Source organism: Nothobranchius furzeri, chromosome 16 (assembly GCF_043380555.1).
Source record: "Nothobranchius furzeri strain GRZ-AD chromosome 16, NfurGRZ-RIMD1, whole genome shotgun sequence".
Taxonomy (NCBI): Eukaryota; Metazoa; Chordata; class Actinopteri; order Cyprinodontiformes; family Nothobranchiidae; genus Nothobranchius; species Nothobranchius furzeri.
The window spans coordinates 35,954,455-35,969,685 of record NC_091756.1 but is presented as its reverse complement, the minus strand read 5'-3'; the positions used below and the strand labels follow the sequence as shown (position 1 = coordinate 35,969,685).

The window sequence follows — 15,231 nt, the reverse complement described above, 5'->3', positions numbered from 1 at the left end:
GAGCATGTAATAGCAGATTTTGAGATCATGCTGTCTGACAAAAAGTTCAAGTATAAGTAAAAGTCAGAGCCCTTTTTAAAAATTATTTTAAGTTTTATTTTTAGGGATTATAACAAAGTTTGTCTTTACTTCACAATAACAGGTGCTTGTTTTTCAGATTGGCCTGGTGTTACCCAACTAACCTGATGGGGAAAGACACGGATCAGCGCCACTGCAAGAATCACAGCTTTCTACATGCAATTAGTTAAAAAAAAAGGCTTGGATGGCAAAATACACTCAGACACAATAAGAACAAAATAAAGAACATCTTGTGTTTCTAAAAGAAATGACCTTGTTGACCTTTATTGTCTTAAGTGTTTTTATTACAGAAAGGTATTAATTCTCACACAATGTTTTGTAAAAAGTGCACTGTACTTTTTGGGTTTATGTGTCTGGGTGATGGTATATTTGTGCAATTCCTTAAAAAAAGACCTGACCTGTGACTAATTTCGTAGTCTTGCATACTTATGCAATACAAGTGCTGTGTGCATGCAGAATTTTTATTTTCATTCATTTAGTTTTTATTTGTATTCATTTATTTATGTGCTAAGTGTAAATGCAACCATATAAAAACCATCAAGACATCAGTTTAGGGTAAGGTGCTTGTTGTAGTTGTAAATAACACTTGCATACATGCTGAAAAGGCCGTTAACATGTAACTCCATTATATTCACAATAGCTCTATGCTCTCTAGGGTTCTAAACAGGCAAAAACATAAATATTTTTTTTCACTTTCACTTACACTTTGTGTACCAAATTGTGCTGATTTGAACAGCAGGGTGTGCTATTGTATTACTTGGTGCGATGGTCTGTTCCTTTTTCAGAGGATTTCTTAATAATTTCCACAAAGTAAGTTTGCAGTAGTTAGATAGATACAACCCTAGATTCACAACAAGTTAATACAGATTACATAAACGTGTGTGATTTATGAGGTGAAGTATAGCCATGATTGAAATTTGAAATTGCACATTTCGTGTAATTAATAAACAAAAATAAAACATTTTAAAAACAGCATATTTTGATCCTTTTGCTGGAAACGTTAGTCAGAGCCAAAAGGAGAAAATGAAGATGGGCAATGGTGACAAACCTTGATTTTGAAACCAATATATTTAATCTATTATCTGTTTTAAATAATCAATTGCATAAAATATTGTTCCTGGCTCTCAGAAATGCATATGAGCATGTTTTTCTTTCACATGAAAGAACAAAAAGGGGCGTTTACGAGGAACACATGAACGCAACGAAGTCAACGGCCTCGACCAATCAAAAGCAAGAAGGCATTTTAAGTTTGAAGAGACAGATCTGCCAGGCGCATTCTCTGCCGCGTTTGCTTTTGGCTGCCTAATATTGCGTCTCCTCTCGGTGTGACGGAAGAATGTGCATTTAAAGCGAGACTGCATTCTGAAATAAGGTGGGTGTTCAGTCAATCCTGCTTCCTGGTATTAGCCACCGGTAAGAAGGTGCTCTCTCTCCGGCGGAAGGGTTGCTGTCGCCGCAGGCAGTTACGTGCTCAGGTTAACGTTAGCGCTGCCAGGGACTTTTCAAAATACAGCTGATGCGTCTGCACTGCGGTTTCCTCACGTTCTGTTTAAACAGCTGCCTCGGACAGGCTAGGGGGCTTTAGTTCACATTCTGTTTGCTAACCTCTATACGCGACCTCTAGGAAAGTGGCGCAGGTGTGTTTATGTCACGGTGTGGCATGGAAGTTTATGCTATAAATGCATTGTTACACGGTAACTTTAGCATTATTGCTCCGGATAGAAGTCAGTGATTGCTTCCTGTGTGTTACAAGTTTAAATAATCCTCAAGGTGTGAAGGGAGCAGTTTCTGACAGCCATTACGTTGTATAGCTATTTAGACGTGACTATTAAGCTTGTTCTTAGCTAAACTTATGAAATTACAAATGACTAATCCAGTGTTTGAATCCAGGCTGCTAACTGCAGCAGTTTATTAAGGTTGCCCCCCAAGAAAACGTAGCAAACTGACAACAATAATTAAACATTTGAAGCAAGGTTGTGCAAGATCAGTTGTCCAAAAATATTTTATAAAAGAGATGAGGAAAGCTGTTAGAAATAGTTTTATGGTAACTTAAAGGTTGTTTCATTACTCGTGCACTTGTGAACCTCAACCCAGCCCTGTTTCTTACTGCTATGTAAATAGTGGCAGACTTATTGGGCAATGACTGAGACTTGTTTGATTTTCTTTTTCTCAACACAGTAATTTTGTTCACATGCTTTAATAGAATACACACTTTCAAGCAAAGAAGATGTGCAAAGTAATACAAGTGTAAATGTTATATCAGCTTTGAATATGCATGTTCTGGAGGGCAGTTTGGACCTGTATGGAAAGAGTATGCTAATGAGTATTTGATAGTCCATTTGTAGTTGGGAAGATACTTAGTGCATTTACGAGCGCTTTAGAAAACCAGGCAACTAACCTTTTTTATTTATTTTTTACGCATGCAAGCTAGTTAGTCATGCTGAAGGCGAACTGGTTCTAATCGTGCTGAAGCACCCAGATGCAGTTAGTACCCGACTTCATCAGCATGTAAATGGATCAGTCAAGCTGATACCAGTCACTCCCAGAAGTGACGAGCCACGAAAGTGGTCTTTTGATAATACCATTGCCACAAACAGCACAGTACGTACCAAGTAAGCTGTGCTGCAGCATTGTTGTTTTCCATTCCTTAAGCCATTGTGCATATCCTCTTTTAACTCCGTCTGCTTAACTCCTGCCTGTGTTTTTTTTACTGTGTTGCTATAAGCTAACTGGAGGAATGCAGACTTGAAAGGACGCCACCTACTGTACTGGAATGGAACATACTTCCTTTGAGTGTTCAGTTTTCCAACGTACATGTAAACTATTGTGTAAAGACTCCTAGTTTACTTTTTTAGATCGACCTATCGACTTTAGATAATGTATAAACACACTGTTTCTATGCCATGGAGTACTGGTTCAGTGGACCGCAGGAACAGCTTCAAACTTTAATTCCAGGGTGGAAGGGGTCAGGATCTAATTTTCTGATTAACTTCAGGGTTCTGGAGGTGAACAGATCCTGTAAAGAGGACCCTTTACGACTCACTACTGTCTCACTTTGTCTTTGTTTGTGGTAGCATCAGATCAGACCATTAGAAGTGAAGTGAAGAAGTGGTGCATTTGGATTCAACAAATTGCACCGTCATTGCTTTTGGTAGACTGAGCTTCATTAGCTGCTGCAGGAAGTGTATCCTCTGCTGTCCTGTTTTTAATAAGACAACTGATATGCAGCTCCATTTCTGGGCCCTGGGAAATGATAGCCTCCAGGATGTGGAAGGATGTCATGGTCTTCTTGTGGGGAAGAGGCCTTATGATGGGGGCTGGGTGCCAATATCGTCTGAAGTCCACAATCTTCCCTACCTATTTTAGCACTAAGGTTATTGTGTCTATATCAAGTTACCATATTGTCTTCTTTCTGTTTATAGCCACAACCAAATGAGCATTGTGGTGTCTGCAAAGTTTGAAAGATTCATCAACAGAGGTGCAGCTGTTAATGCAGAGTGACAAGAATGTGCACAACCCTGAGGAGAGCCATCAATATTAGTTCCACGTTGCTAATTAAAAATTTGGTGAAAAAACGTGCAGTTGGTGGTATAAGTTCCTGTTTTCCATACAATCTTTAAAAAAGGAAGCAGTTTTCTTTTAGATAAGGCATCTTTCATTTTAAGAGTAGCTTCATATAATGAGTAGAGTGAAGCTGATTGAGGCTTCATATCCAGAGGTTATGGTGTTTGAGGCTTTCCAGACTGTCATTTTCCCACTGCAAGGCATCGCAGCTGTTTGTGTCACAACACACTTCCCAAGGCCTTCCTGGTTCAGATGGTGTTGTGCAAGAAAAAAGGCTTAAAAATGTTCCCTCTGTTTTTCTCCTCAGAGCAGAGTGTTAAAAGTTGTCTTCCTATTTTTAATTGCAGAGTGTGTTTCTTGTCTTTTGCAATGGATGTGATCAGCTGCTTTCGAATACACCTGTGTGATCTGAATTCTTTGGTTGTAAGAGTATCTCCTGGATAAGGACCCTTGCTGCTAAGACATGTTTTGTTTTTGTGTAGGTCTTCTTTTTTTCCTTCATACAACCACAACTAAGAATCAAGTTTCACTTATTTGATTCCCTAACCCCGGGTTTCCACAGGAGCCGTCAGCAGCACGTTACTGCAGCAGCACGTCTTGCTCGCGTAAGCTGCTGCTTGGCCCTTCCCACGAGACGCGAAGCAGCAGGGGAGCAGCTGTCACCGACCGAGCACGAAGTCACACGAGTGACTAGCTAGGTGATAATTTCTCACGGGGCCGCACAGTTAGTAACCTTTTTTAAAGTAAAGCAACCGGAAGGCAGTACGTTCTTTATTCTGAAAATCTCGGGAGCTTCTCTCCATTTCCGCGTCCGATTTCCTGTCTTTCCCTCCCCAAAAAGTCGAACTTGACTCATTTCAGAGGCGTCGCACGTAGAAAATAGAACTGGCGCGTAAAGGCCGTGACATGCTGCTCCTGAGACGCGGCCAACTCGCGCTGCTGACGGCTCCAGTGGAAAAGGTTCTGTTGACCACAGCGGTTCCTATCAGCAGCTATGACGTGCTGCTGCAGTAACGTGCTGCTGACGGCTCCTGTGGAAAGCCGGGGTGACTTCAAAATAAAATAAAATCTTTACAAGGTGTGCAAATGTAAAAATCACAGACTTGTGTTTTGAATGATTTTGGAATGGCAAAAAATATTGGTTAGACATTTTGCCTTGCTACTTGACAGCTGAACTATTTGTTTCATTCCTTCAAAGGGTGCATAAAATGTTTGGAAAGTGTAACTTTTTCCTTTTGTTTGGTCGTTTTTATTTTGGCAAACGCAAGCAGAACCCTGTTTTATTCCACGTCTCTGTTGTCCTTTTTTTTTTCTTTTTTTCTTTTTTTTTTTTTTACCAATGCTTAAGTTATGCTCTCAGAATGAGATGGATGAGATCAAGTCTAATATAGTAATAAACGTGGGTTTCATCACAATATATGATAAAAGTCTGTATATTTTATTTGAAATCTACCTTGTGTCACTGATTAAATTTTTTATTCACTACTATAGTTTAATCATATAGTGTTTCTCAAATATAAGCTCTCCTTCATAACAAACCAAATAATTACTAGGGAGGTGTATTGGTAAAATTCTGGCGATACGATACGTATCACAATCAGGCTCACCCCCAAATTCCACTACCTCCGCCCCGCCTTCCGCAGCCGCTCGCTTCCAAACTCAATTTTTACTGGTACCCGCTCTACAACGGCTCCGCTCCGGTGCGGAGACCTGAGGTGGGCAAACAAGCATGCGCGGGACTTTCGAGATCTTGCGATACAGTCCGAGCAATAAACGCGGAAGTTAGATCCAAACACCCGTTGTGTGGGAGAAGCATCGGCATGAACTGTTTAATCTGCCCATCATTTGTGTTGAGAGATCAGCAGTGTTTGGATCAACAAAGTGTGACTACTTTGATAGTGGAAACTGTATTTATGGCTTACTTTTGTGCATTTAAACTTCAGCCGCCATTGATAGTTGTTAAAAGTTGTTAAACCTGTGCATATGAAACAAAAAACGCCTTTTGTTTATCGATTTATTGTGAAAAACGGAAGTTGTGCTTGCTCCTTTTCCTGTTGGGCGGTTGTGATTTCTGTCCATTTACTGCGGAGGTGCTCCAGCGTCCGGCGAAAATAGGATCGATTCTATTTTTGCCGCACGCCGGAACAGAGGGCGGCGCACGGCGCCGCACTGCCGGAGCACGGCCGCAGTAGTGGAATAGCTCTGATTGACTAGAACCGGACCGATTTTGCTCCGGCGTTCGTGTCGGAGCATAGCGCAGCGGAGCGGAGGTAGTGGAATTTGGGGGTTAGGCCTCTGGCTGATACATTCAGCCAGAGGATATTAGCGATTTATTTTTTTGGACTGAATTTATTGTAGGAAAATTCTATAAACAGTCCAGACTGATACTTAACATGTTTAACATGAGGTATTTGAACCATAATAGAGGGATTTACATTTCAATTGTGGAAACAAAACCCATTGCGCATTTCTGCTAACTAGAGGTCGGTGTTTGAATTGCATGCAAATAAAAGAAAATACACGCATGGTTGCTTGAAAATTCTTCCAAATATTTGATACACAGCTTTTGAATAATAATAATAATATATTGCAGGAAAAATATGATATATTGCCATGTCGATATTTTCTTACATCCCTAATAATTACCTTTACTTAAATCATTCTGACGTTTGACACAGTTTTATGGAGTGCCATCTAGTGATTTAATAAATGTGCTTTTGTCTTATTAACCCACTGCCAACTCACCCTTAAAGGTATAGGCCAGACTCTGTATGAAAATTGTAGAAATTCAGTGTAACTACATTTTACCATCTATATAGGGAGCCTAAGTCACGCCCATCTACTCCTGGACCGTGAGTCCCCGAAAGAATGAAAAAATGAATGCAAGTCAGTGGGGTTAAAGATGCTATTTTCTAATTCTGCTTGTTATGTGAATTTTAAAGATGCATTTCGATACCAAGAAAGAGCTTATTTTTGAATGAGTTGAAAAGTTATTTTAGGTTTTGCGTGAAAATAAATCCAGGACTACAAATGCGCTTGACAAAAGTGACGTCCTCAAACCAGACACAGGGAAAAACTGAGGTAAAATGGCTGTAAGTTTAGCGAACTTCAAATCCTTCCTTCAGGAGGAAAGAACCATCATAAATCTTGCCATGTGGTAAGTAGCAGCTACGCTGGGGAGAGGAGATTCTGTGGTGACGTCATATATGTGACTTGCAGATGTCTAATTTGTAGTCATGCTAATTATACATTTCTACATGCTGATATATCTCAAAGTATGACTGGCGTGGTTGTGTTGACGCTGCCATTTCAAGACAGGAGAACCGACGGCCAATGAATCTTGATGGAGGAACGAACAAGCACCATGCAGGCACTAATCAGTGGGGACCGGGGGGGGGGGGTTGCTGCAGCAGCACTGCATCCTTTTATTTACGCATGTTCACAGATCAGTCCCAGCTGTAAGAGCACAACTAATCAACAAAGCTTAACACCCCCACTTGCTCTTATACAGTGAACTTGTCCATTAACATTATTATCCATTATGACAAAATCAATTTACATTCCAAACAAATATTTCTTGAATCTATCCATCTTGACCTTTGTTACAGACTTTGTTAAAACATCTGCAACCATGTCTGTTGTTGGACAATACTCAATGGTTATCTTTCCATCATTCAACATAGATCTAATAAAGTGATACTTTATGTCTATGTGTTTACATCTCTGACGACAGACTGGATTCTTAGACAAAGCGATAGCACCTTGATTATCTCAAGATTTTTACAGGCACATAACACTCATCACTCAACCCTTTTATCAGTTGCAAAAGATATTAACTCCTGTATTGTGGTAGCTAGAGCTATATATTCTGCTTCACACGTTGATAAAGTAACACTATGCTGTTTCTTGGTTTTCCAAGAGATAAAAGGGCCATTTTTGTTAAAGCTAAAGCAGTAGCCTGTAGTGCTGCATCTGTCAGTTGTGATCTGAAGCCCAATCTGCATCACTATAAGCTACAAGTTCAAGCTTTTCTTCACGTTTTGTATAACACAGTTCTTGATTTATTGTCCCTTTTAGATATCTTAACACATGTTTTGTTGCTGTCAGGTGTTGTTATTTTGGTTTGGACAGATGCTTGCAAAGTTTACTAACAATCCAACATAATGTCAGGCCTTGTACGAGTCATTACATAGATTAAACTGCCAACCATTTCACGATACCTTTTTGCATCAATAGATTCACCACCTTGCTTTACAATCAGACATACCAAATCTTTCCAAAATTTTTGTTATGAATCTCGTTTGGTTCATCTTTATCTCTCCTTTCTGTATAAACTCAATACCCAAGAAAGTTTTTAGTTTACCGACGTCTTTCATCCTAAACATTTTTGTTAACATTTCTTTTACTTCTTCAAGTGACTCTTTGATACAACTCAACCCAGATTAACAGATGAGTTTTTCCATATTCTGTTTGTTTACTAAAAACACAGTGATCTGCTTCATTCTGTATAAAACGACATTTGCAAAGACAAAAATGTAGCATTTTATTCCAGTTCCTCCCAGACTGCTTTAGACCATATAATTTGTTCAACCAGCACACAAACTTTTGACCTGTGTCTGACTTGATTTCAGAGCCTTCAGGCTGTTCAATGTACACTTCGTAGTCAATGAAAGCATTCAGATATGCTGTTTTTAAATCCATCTGATGCATCTCCAAGTCATTCTGTGCTGCAAGCTGCATTAATGTGCATAAAGAAGTCATATTAGCTGTTGGAGAAAATGTTTTTTTGTAATCTACTCCTGCTAAACCCATCATTAGTTTTCGTTTAACATATGTGTGATCCAGGGCATGAGGCAGAGCGAATTAAAAAAAGCAGTTTTAGCCCTGATGACTTGCATTCATTTTTTGTTCTTCCAGGGACTAATGAGCCGCCTGAAAAGGGAGGAGACTTGGGCTCCCTATAAATACGAGAGACTTACTTGTCCATAAGAAATGTTACCAGCTCTTTATTATTGATATCTGTATGTAAGTGGATGTCTAACGCTATTGGCGAATGCTGAACGATACTCAATTTAAATTGCGTGGGGCTCTACAAAACAAGGGTAGGCTTAGCAAAAACAGAAAGGTTGACATATTGCCTACGGTATATCACAACACAGGGTAAGAATTTAATTTTTATGGATTTAAAAGAATAAATCATGCATAATTCCTGAAAGAGGGAAAACTCTGGATTGCAGCTAAGGTAGCGCGACTCATGTTGCGAATGACCGCAGTCACCAATTGTTGTCATGTGTCTTGCCCATGTATGTCTGATCTCTGAATTGTGTGTACTGAAACTCAAATTCGTTTCTCTGTATGTCTTGCACATGTGGTAGAAATGACAATAAATGACTTTGATTGATTCAACGTCTACTTTTTACAATGGTGGCTGCAAAAAATCTAAAGTTTTGTTACAAGGCAATCATGTCACACTGCTTACCTAGCTTACTGTAAATGTAACAAATGGGATCGCTCATTTGAAAATATTTTAAGCCCTGTAATTATGCGCTCACATGCCAGCAATACAGCATTTCGTTATTACTGCAGTTTCCAGCCTTACCCAGGCTTTGCCGTGCTGTACTTGGCTTTGTTACCTAACAGTTAAGTAACATGTGGCAGTTGACATATAAAAGTTGGCTGTAGTTAACGAAACACAGGTTCCACCCACTCAACCCCATCCCTGTCTTCTCTTTGGGTATGACTTCTCTCTGTTTTGGAGTTTGAACTCAACCAAAAGGTTCCACAGCACACACGTTTGTAGAGCTGAAACGATTCCTCGAGTACCTCGAATAATTCGAGTACAAAAAATCCTCGAGTCAAATTCTCTGCCTCGAGGATTCGTTTAATTCATATTTAATTAATTCATGGCTTTTCAATCGCCCGGGGTCATGTTTCACCCGGACCGAAATAAGTGACGCACATGCCCACTGGACTGAATGCACACGCGAGTAGCGAATATAACTTAACTTTCTCTTAAGCCATGTCGGACAACGTAGACCCCGGTGGAGGGCGAAAAAGACAGAAAATGTCAAAGTTGTGGGGCCATTTTTCACGTCGTAAGGCAGAAAACGTAGTCCAGTATAAATACTGTAAAATGGATTTAGCCTACCACAACACCACATCCTCCGTGCTGCAGCACCTGTAAATGTCACTTCTGCAAGCGGACTCTGAGCCTCTACAAGATAATGCTTTTTAGCCTGTATTTCTATATATTCTGCGGACTCTGCGACTTTTTCGTTTGTAGCGCTCCGTTTCAGCTCACACCTTACGTCTGGTAGCAACACGTCGGACTTAAAATGTGCTAAAAAATAGCAGTTTTTACACAACACGTCGGATTTTTTATTGTGTTATTGATGTCTGTTGTCCCTCGGGGTTTCTGCAGGAGGACACAGGTATTTATGAGTGGCGGAGGAAAACGAAAGAAAGGAAGTAAATGTTTTGTGATCAGTATAATTTGACAAAACCACAGCAAACATGCTTTTGGCAATCCTTGTTAGTGTGAGAAAAAAAAGTGTGGAAATTAAAACGGACGTGTGTTAATAGGGAAACAGCCGGCGAGCTGTTTGCGCCGTGAGCGGTTCTGGTTCTGTTTGGGCCACAGCCGCTCGCAGCGTTATTCTCCTAGTTTTTGTCTGGCTTGCAGGCTAGCAGATTCTCGCACGAGGGGAAAATCGGCTCAGGTTGTTTACTTATTTTTTGCACAGGCATTTGTTTACTGTGAAGTAAAGTTGAAGTGCTGAAGTTATGCAAACTAATTTTGAATAAAACTTGAAGAATAACTGGCAATTGCTTGCTCATTTTAAGAGGTCTTTCATAATTATAACATGCTATTTGATATCAAATCAAATCACTTTTATTGTCACGTCACATGTGCAGGTACACTGGTACAGTACATGCGAGTGAAATTCTTGTGTGCGAGCTTCACAGCAACAGAGTTGTGCAAAAATACAGTAATGTAAAAACAAGTAAAATATAAAAATGGCTAATCTAAGTATACAAATGAATAAAGTAAACAATAAGATAAGAGATATAAAATGTACAGAGGTTGGTATGTGCAAAACAGTGGCATTAATGTACAGTATGGAGCGTGTAATGTTGGAACTTGGTGGAGCTCGCGACGAGGCAGCCATACTCGGCGCCATCTTGGCTCATCAATATAAGATATAAAGGTTTACGAACACAAAAGGGTAATTTATTAGAGTACTCGATTAATCAAAAAAAAAGATTCGATAGAGTACTCGATTACAAAAATATTCGATAGCTGCAGCCCTACACGTTTGTACAAAGCAGAGGATGTGAGCTATAGCCCTAACTACGGGGGAAAGCACCAGGGTTTACCCTCAGCTTCATCTCTGCCAAAGTAAATTTATAAACCTAGCCAGCAGACAGTAAAGCGCTTCCAGCCTCATGACTGCGATGAAAACTATTTGGTTAGTATCTTTGCTGCAAAGGTCATTTCAGTGATGTTTTCAAAGCACTACTTGCACATCATGTGCTTTACAACTGTGTTTGATATGCACACTCGTAATATGTTCCATTCCAGCAAAAGACTTTCTCCACTTTTGTATTTTAGCTCCGTGTTTGACCAGAATTTCAATCGACACCAAACAAAGCTGAAGAATGAAGCTGATCATTTTTTGAATTTCTAAAACTAATAACTTCACGGCAATGCTCTGTTTGTCTAACAGGGTTTTATTGTCTTCACTCCCATGTGAGGGACAGATGTTGCTGTGGAGCATTAATGAACAAAACAGGGACTCTCACACATGATTAGTATACCAAATGTAAGAGTTTCAGGATACTTTAGATTAGTGCAGGTCAGAAAGGGGAATGTTGGACATTGTAACTTTATTTAACCCTCCCACTGTCCTAATGGATGTGACCCCACGAGGAAAGTTGATTGAGCTGGGTTGATGGTTTGTTCCTTGGGTCCATGTGGCAGGGGTGAGGAGTGAGCACCACCTATCCCCTGCCACGCGGACCTCAACGGATGAACCATCAATCCTGCTCAATTGTCAACTTTCCTCACGGGGTCACCCATGAAGACAGTGGGAGGGTTAATAGGACAGAGGAAAAAAAATGCAATGCTGAACTTACCTCTTTTTTTTCTGTTATTTTTGCATTAATTCTGCATCATGAAGCATCTGTTCCCAGAGCTATAAAATAATTAAATTGATCAAAAAGCCATATTTGAGGGATATTTTTAATTTTTCTGGGCAAGTAGGTTGTTCATTTGCAAATATTTGTTGAAATACTGTTAGACATGTTACACATCTTTTGTGAAAACTTTTATATAATAAACATTTTACTAACCTCAGTAATATTTAGCAGATATCATTCAGGAAAATATTTAGAACTAGAAGCTTCTCAAGATTTGAGCTGATTATGATTCAGAGGCTTGTGATGTGATTATAAAATGATAACTGATACATGTCAGCTGGTATTTTTACCTGACTCTTATATTTGACAATTTTGCAATTTTAAAGCAAACTATTTTAACGACCCCCAAACTAACTTACTTCCAAAAAGTTATTAATAAAGCCCAAAATAATTTTCTTAATTTTCAGTTAAAAACAATACTTCACTGAACATAAATCATTGTTTTCAGGGTTTCCCCCAGAAAATGAGTTAAGGCTGGCGGATTCGGCCGTCAGAGGTTTTTTTGGGGGGGGGGGGGGGGGGGGGGGGGGTTGCACGCTTCGTCCTGCAGCGCTCCTCCATGGGGGGGGGGGGGGGTTGCACACATTCCACTGCTGTTTCTCAACAGTATTAGCTGATGGGCTCTGTTTTCGTTGAGCCGTTTGTGTCAGAGGGCACGGTAGGGTCAGGGAGGGGAGCGGGGCGTGACGCTTAGCCTGGCGCGCCGCCAGGCTTATAAAGTGCTGGAGGAAACCCTGAAATCCATACTAAAAATAAAACCATCAAGAAAAAACACGTAATAAAAAGTTTGGTAATAGAGATGTATTTTGAAGTTGAAAATTCTGTTTCTGCCTCAAAGGAGGCACCATAATAACTTGATTTTATTTAATAAGTGATTATTTCACCATGGTATGGTATGGCAACTGCACCATGGGAGATAGGGTGAGGCCCCAGAGAATGGTAACAATAGTGCAGAAGATCATTAGGTGCTGTCTCCCCTCCTTGATGAACATTTACATCTTCTGCTGCCTCAACAGAGGAAGACATGCCATCAAGGACAGCTCCTACCCTGGCCATGACCTCTTTAACATGCTCCCCTCACAAAGCTGCTTCAGCTTCCTTCCACAAGCCATCATCACAGTAAAGTCCATTTACTGACTCAGTTTATTGGGCAATACCTACTGTGCAATATTCTATTATGTGCAATGACTTGCTGTGAATCCATCTAGAAAAATACCTAATTTATTACCCTCTGCATACTTATCACGTCTTAGGGCTGTGATATACTTGCTGTTTAACGACGCAAGTGCTTGTTTAAAATGACATGCGTTTTTTTGAAGCGTTGTTTGTGTACGTCCCCTGAAATTAACGCAACCTGTCCGAACACTGCAGTGTACGACTAACCAGTAAACTTTCACACCATCTACGATACAGCTGTTGTCTTTTTTTCTGTCATGATCTCAAATTTTAACCAATTAGTGAGCTCTTTTATTTGAAGCCACGTTTGTTTTAATTGTACCCACAAACTCGGCTCTCTATCCGGTCTGAGTTCTCTAGTACACCCCTAGTGGAACACTCTGGTACTACGTACCATGTAGCAGCAAGTATGTGAACAAAGACACAGCCAATGTGAGGTTGAACAGCAAGTAAATTCCAGGCCTTGCGCCACACCCTTATTGCCTGCAATGTATTATTTATTATTAGTTTTAATTTTTTCTACTAGTAGGTATTTAATAATTTATGTTAAATTCAAGTGGAGGAGTTTGTATCTCTGGTTCTTGTTCATGAGTGAGGGTAGGAGGGATCGGGAGATCGACAGGCTGATTGGTTCGGTGTCTGCAGTGATGCTGACGCTGAGCCGATCTGTCGTGGTGAAGAGGGAGCTGAACCAGAAAGCCAGGCTCTCGATTTACCGGTCAATCTACGTCCCAATCCTTACCTATGGTCATGAGCTTTGGGTAATGACCGAAAGAACAAGATCACGAATACAAGCGGCCAAAATGAGTTTCCTCCGTAGGGTGGCTGGGCTCAGCCTTAGCGAGAGGGTGAGGAGCTCGGACATTCGGGAGGGACTCGGAGAAGAACCGCTGCTCCTCCAGATCGAAAGGAGCCAGTTGAGGTGGTTTGGGCATCTGGTCAGGATGCCTCCTGGACGCCTTCCTTGGGAGGTGTTTCGGGCATGTCCTGCCGGCAGGAGGCCCCCGGGTCGACCCAGGACACGTTGAAGAGGTTACATCTCCAATCTAGTCCGGGAACGCCTTGGGGTCCTGCCGGAGGAGCTGGTGGAGGTGGCTGGGGGAGGACGGTCTGGAGCTCCCTAGTTGGGATGCTGCCCCTGCGACCCAGCCCCAAATAAGCGGAGGAAGATGAAGACGATGACGACAACTATGTTATTTTTTGCAATAATGTTTTTATTGAAACAGTGTTGCACTGCAAAATGCCTGATTTCAATCTCACTGTTCATTGGCAATAAAGCCATTTTATCTTTATCTTATCTTAAATTAGATTAGATCTCCCACCCTTAGTTATTACTCAAAGCTATCACATAGAAATACCCTTCAGAATTTGTTAATGTTTGGCACAAAATGGTTAACACCGCTACTGTTAATCCTCCCATCTCTCAGCTCTTACCCATCCCCCTGCAGACCCCCTAACTCCTCCAGCCCCCTGCTCGGGTGCATTCCAGCTGGCCAGATGGTGTCTGCTCTGCTCACTGGACACCAGGGAGCTAAGAGGGAGAAACCCTGGATGAGACATTCCACCCCAACGATCATCACCCCCTCCCCATGCTCATCTTCTCTTTTTTGGTTCTGCTCTTGCTTGAGTTTATCTTTTGCAAGCAGACGTTCTGGGAATGGAGTTGATTTGATAAGTTGTTGATGGATGGAAAATGTCTTAATGGTTTCAAGGGGATGGCAGCTCTGCAGTTACTATGTTGCCAATTGTAATGAAAGACAAAAATGAAAGAAAAGACAGTTTTATATGGTTAGAGGCCCTACAAGGGACTGATATAAAACATGCACGTTGTACTCTATTGTAGGGCTGCAGCTATCGAATATTTTTTAATCGAGTACTCTATCGAATATTTTATCGATTAATCGAGTACTCTAATAAATTACCCTTTTGCGTTTGTAAACCATTATATCAAATAGCATGTTATAAAATGTGAAAGACCTCTTAAAATGAGCATGCAATTGCCAGGTATTTTTCAAGTTTTATTCAAAATTAGTTTTCAAAACTTCAGCACTTCAACTTTACTTTACAGTAAACAAATGCGAGCGGCTGTGGCCCAAACAGCACCAGAACCGCTCACGGCGCATGCACAAACATGGCTCGCCAGCTATTTCCCTATTAACACACGTCCATTTTAATTTCTACACTTTTTTTTCTCACACTAACAAGGATTGTTGA

General features: G+C 40.7%; 1 protein-coding gene across 5 annotated transcripts in view; it reads left to right on the top strand.

Moving 5' to 3' along the window:
- The window catches only part of svild (supervillin d), an 89,582-nt gene that overhangs the window by 9,966 nt on the left and 64,385 nt on the right, over positions 1-15,231 (top strand). Inside the window, exon 11 of one of the 5 annotated variants that reach the window (XM_015976580.3) lies at positions 158-1,050. The exons of 1 other annotated variant lie outside the window; for it this stretch is intronic. In XM_015976580.3, the coding sequence (XP_015832066.1) occupies positions 158-181 (24 nt within the window). In that variant the 3' untranslated portion in view covers positions 182-1,050. Of the gene's footprint in view, positions 1-157; positions 1,451-15,231 lie in introns of those variants that run through there. 3 more of the 5 variants (XR_011516894.1, XM_015976578.3, XM_015976579.3) reach the window with 3 other exon arrangements.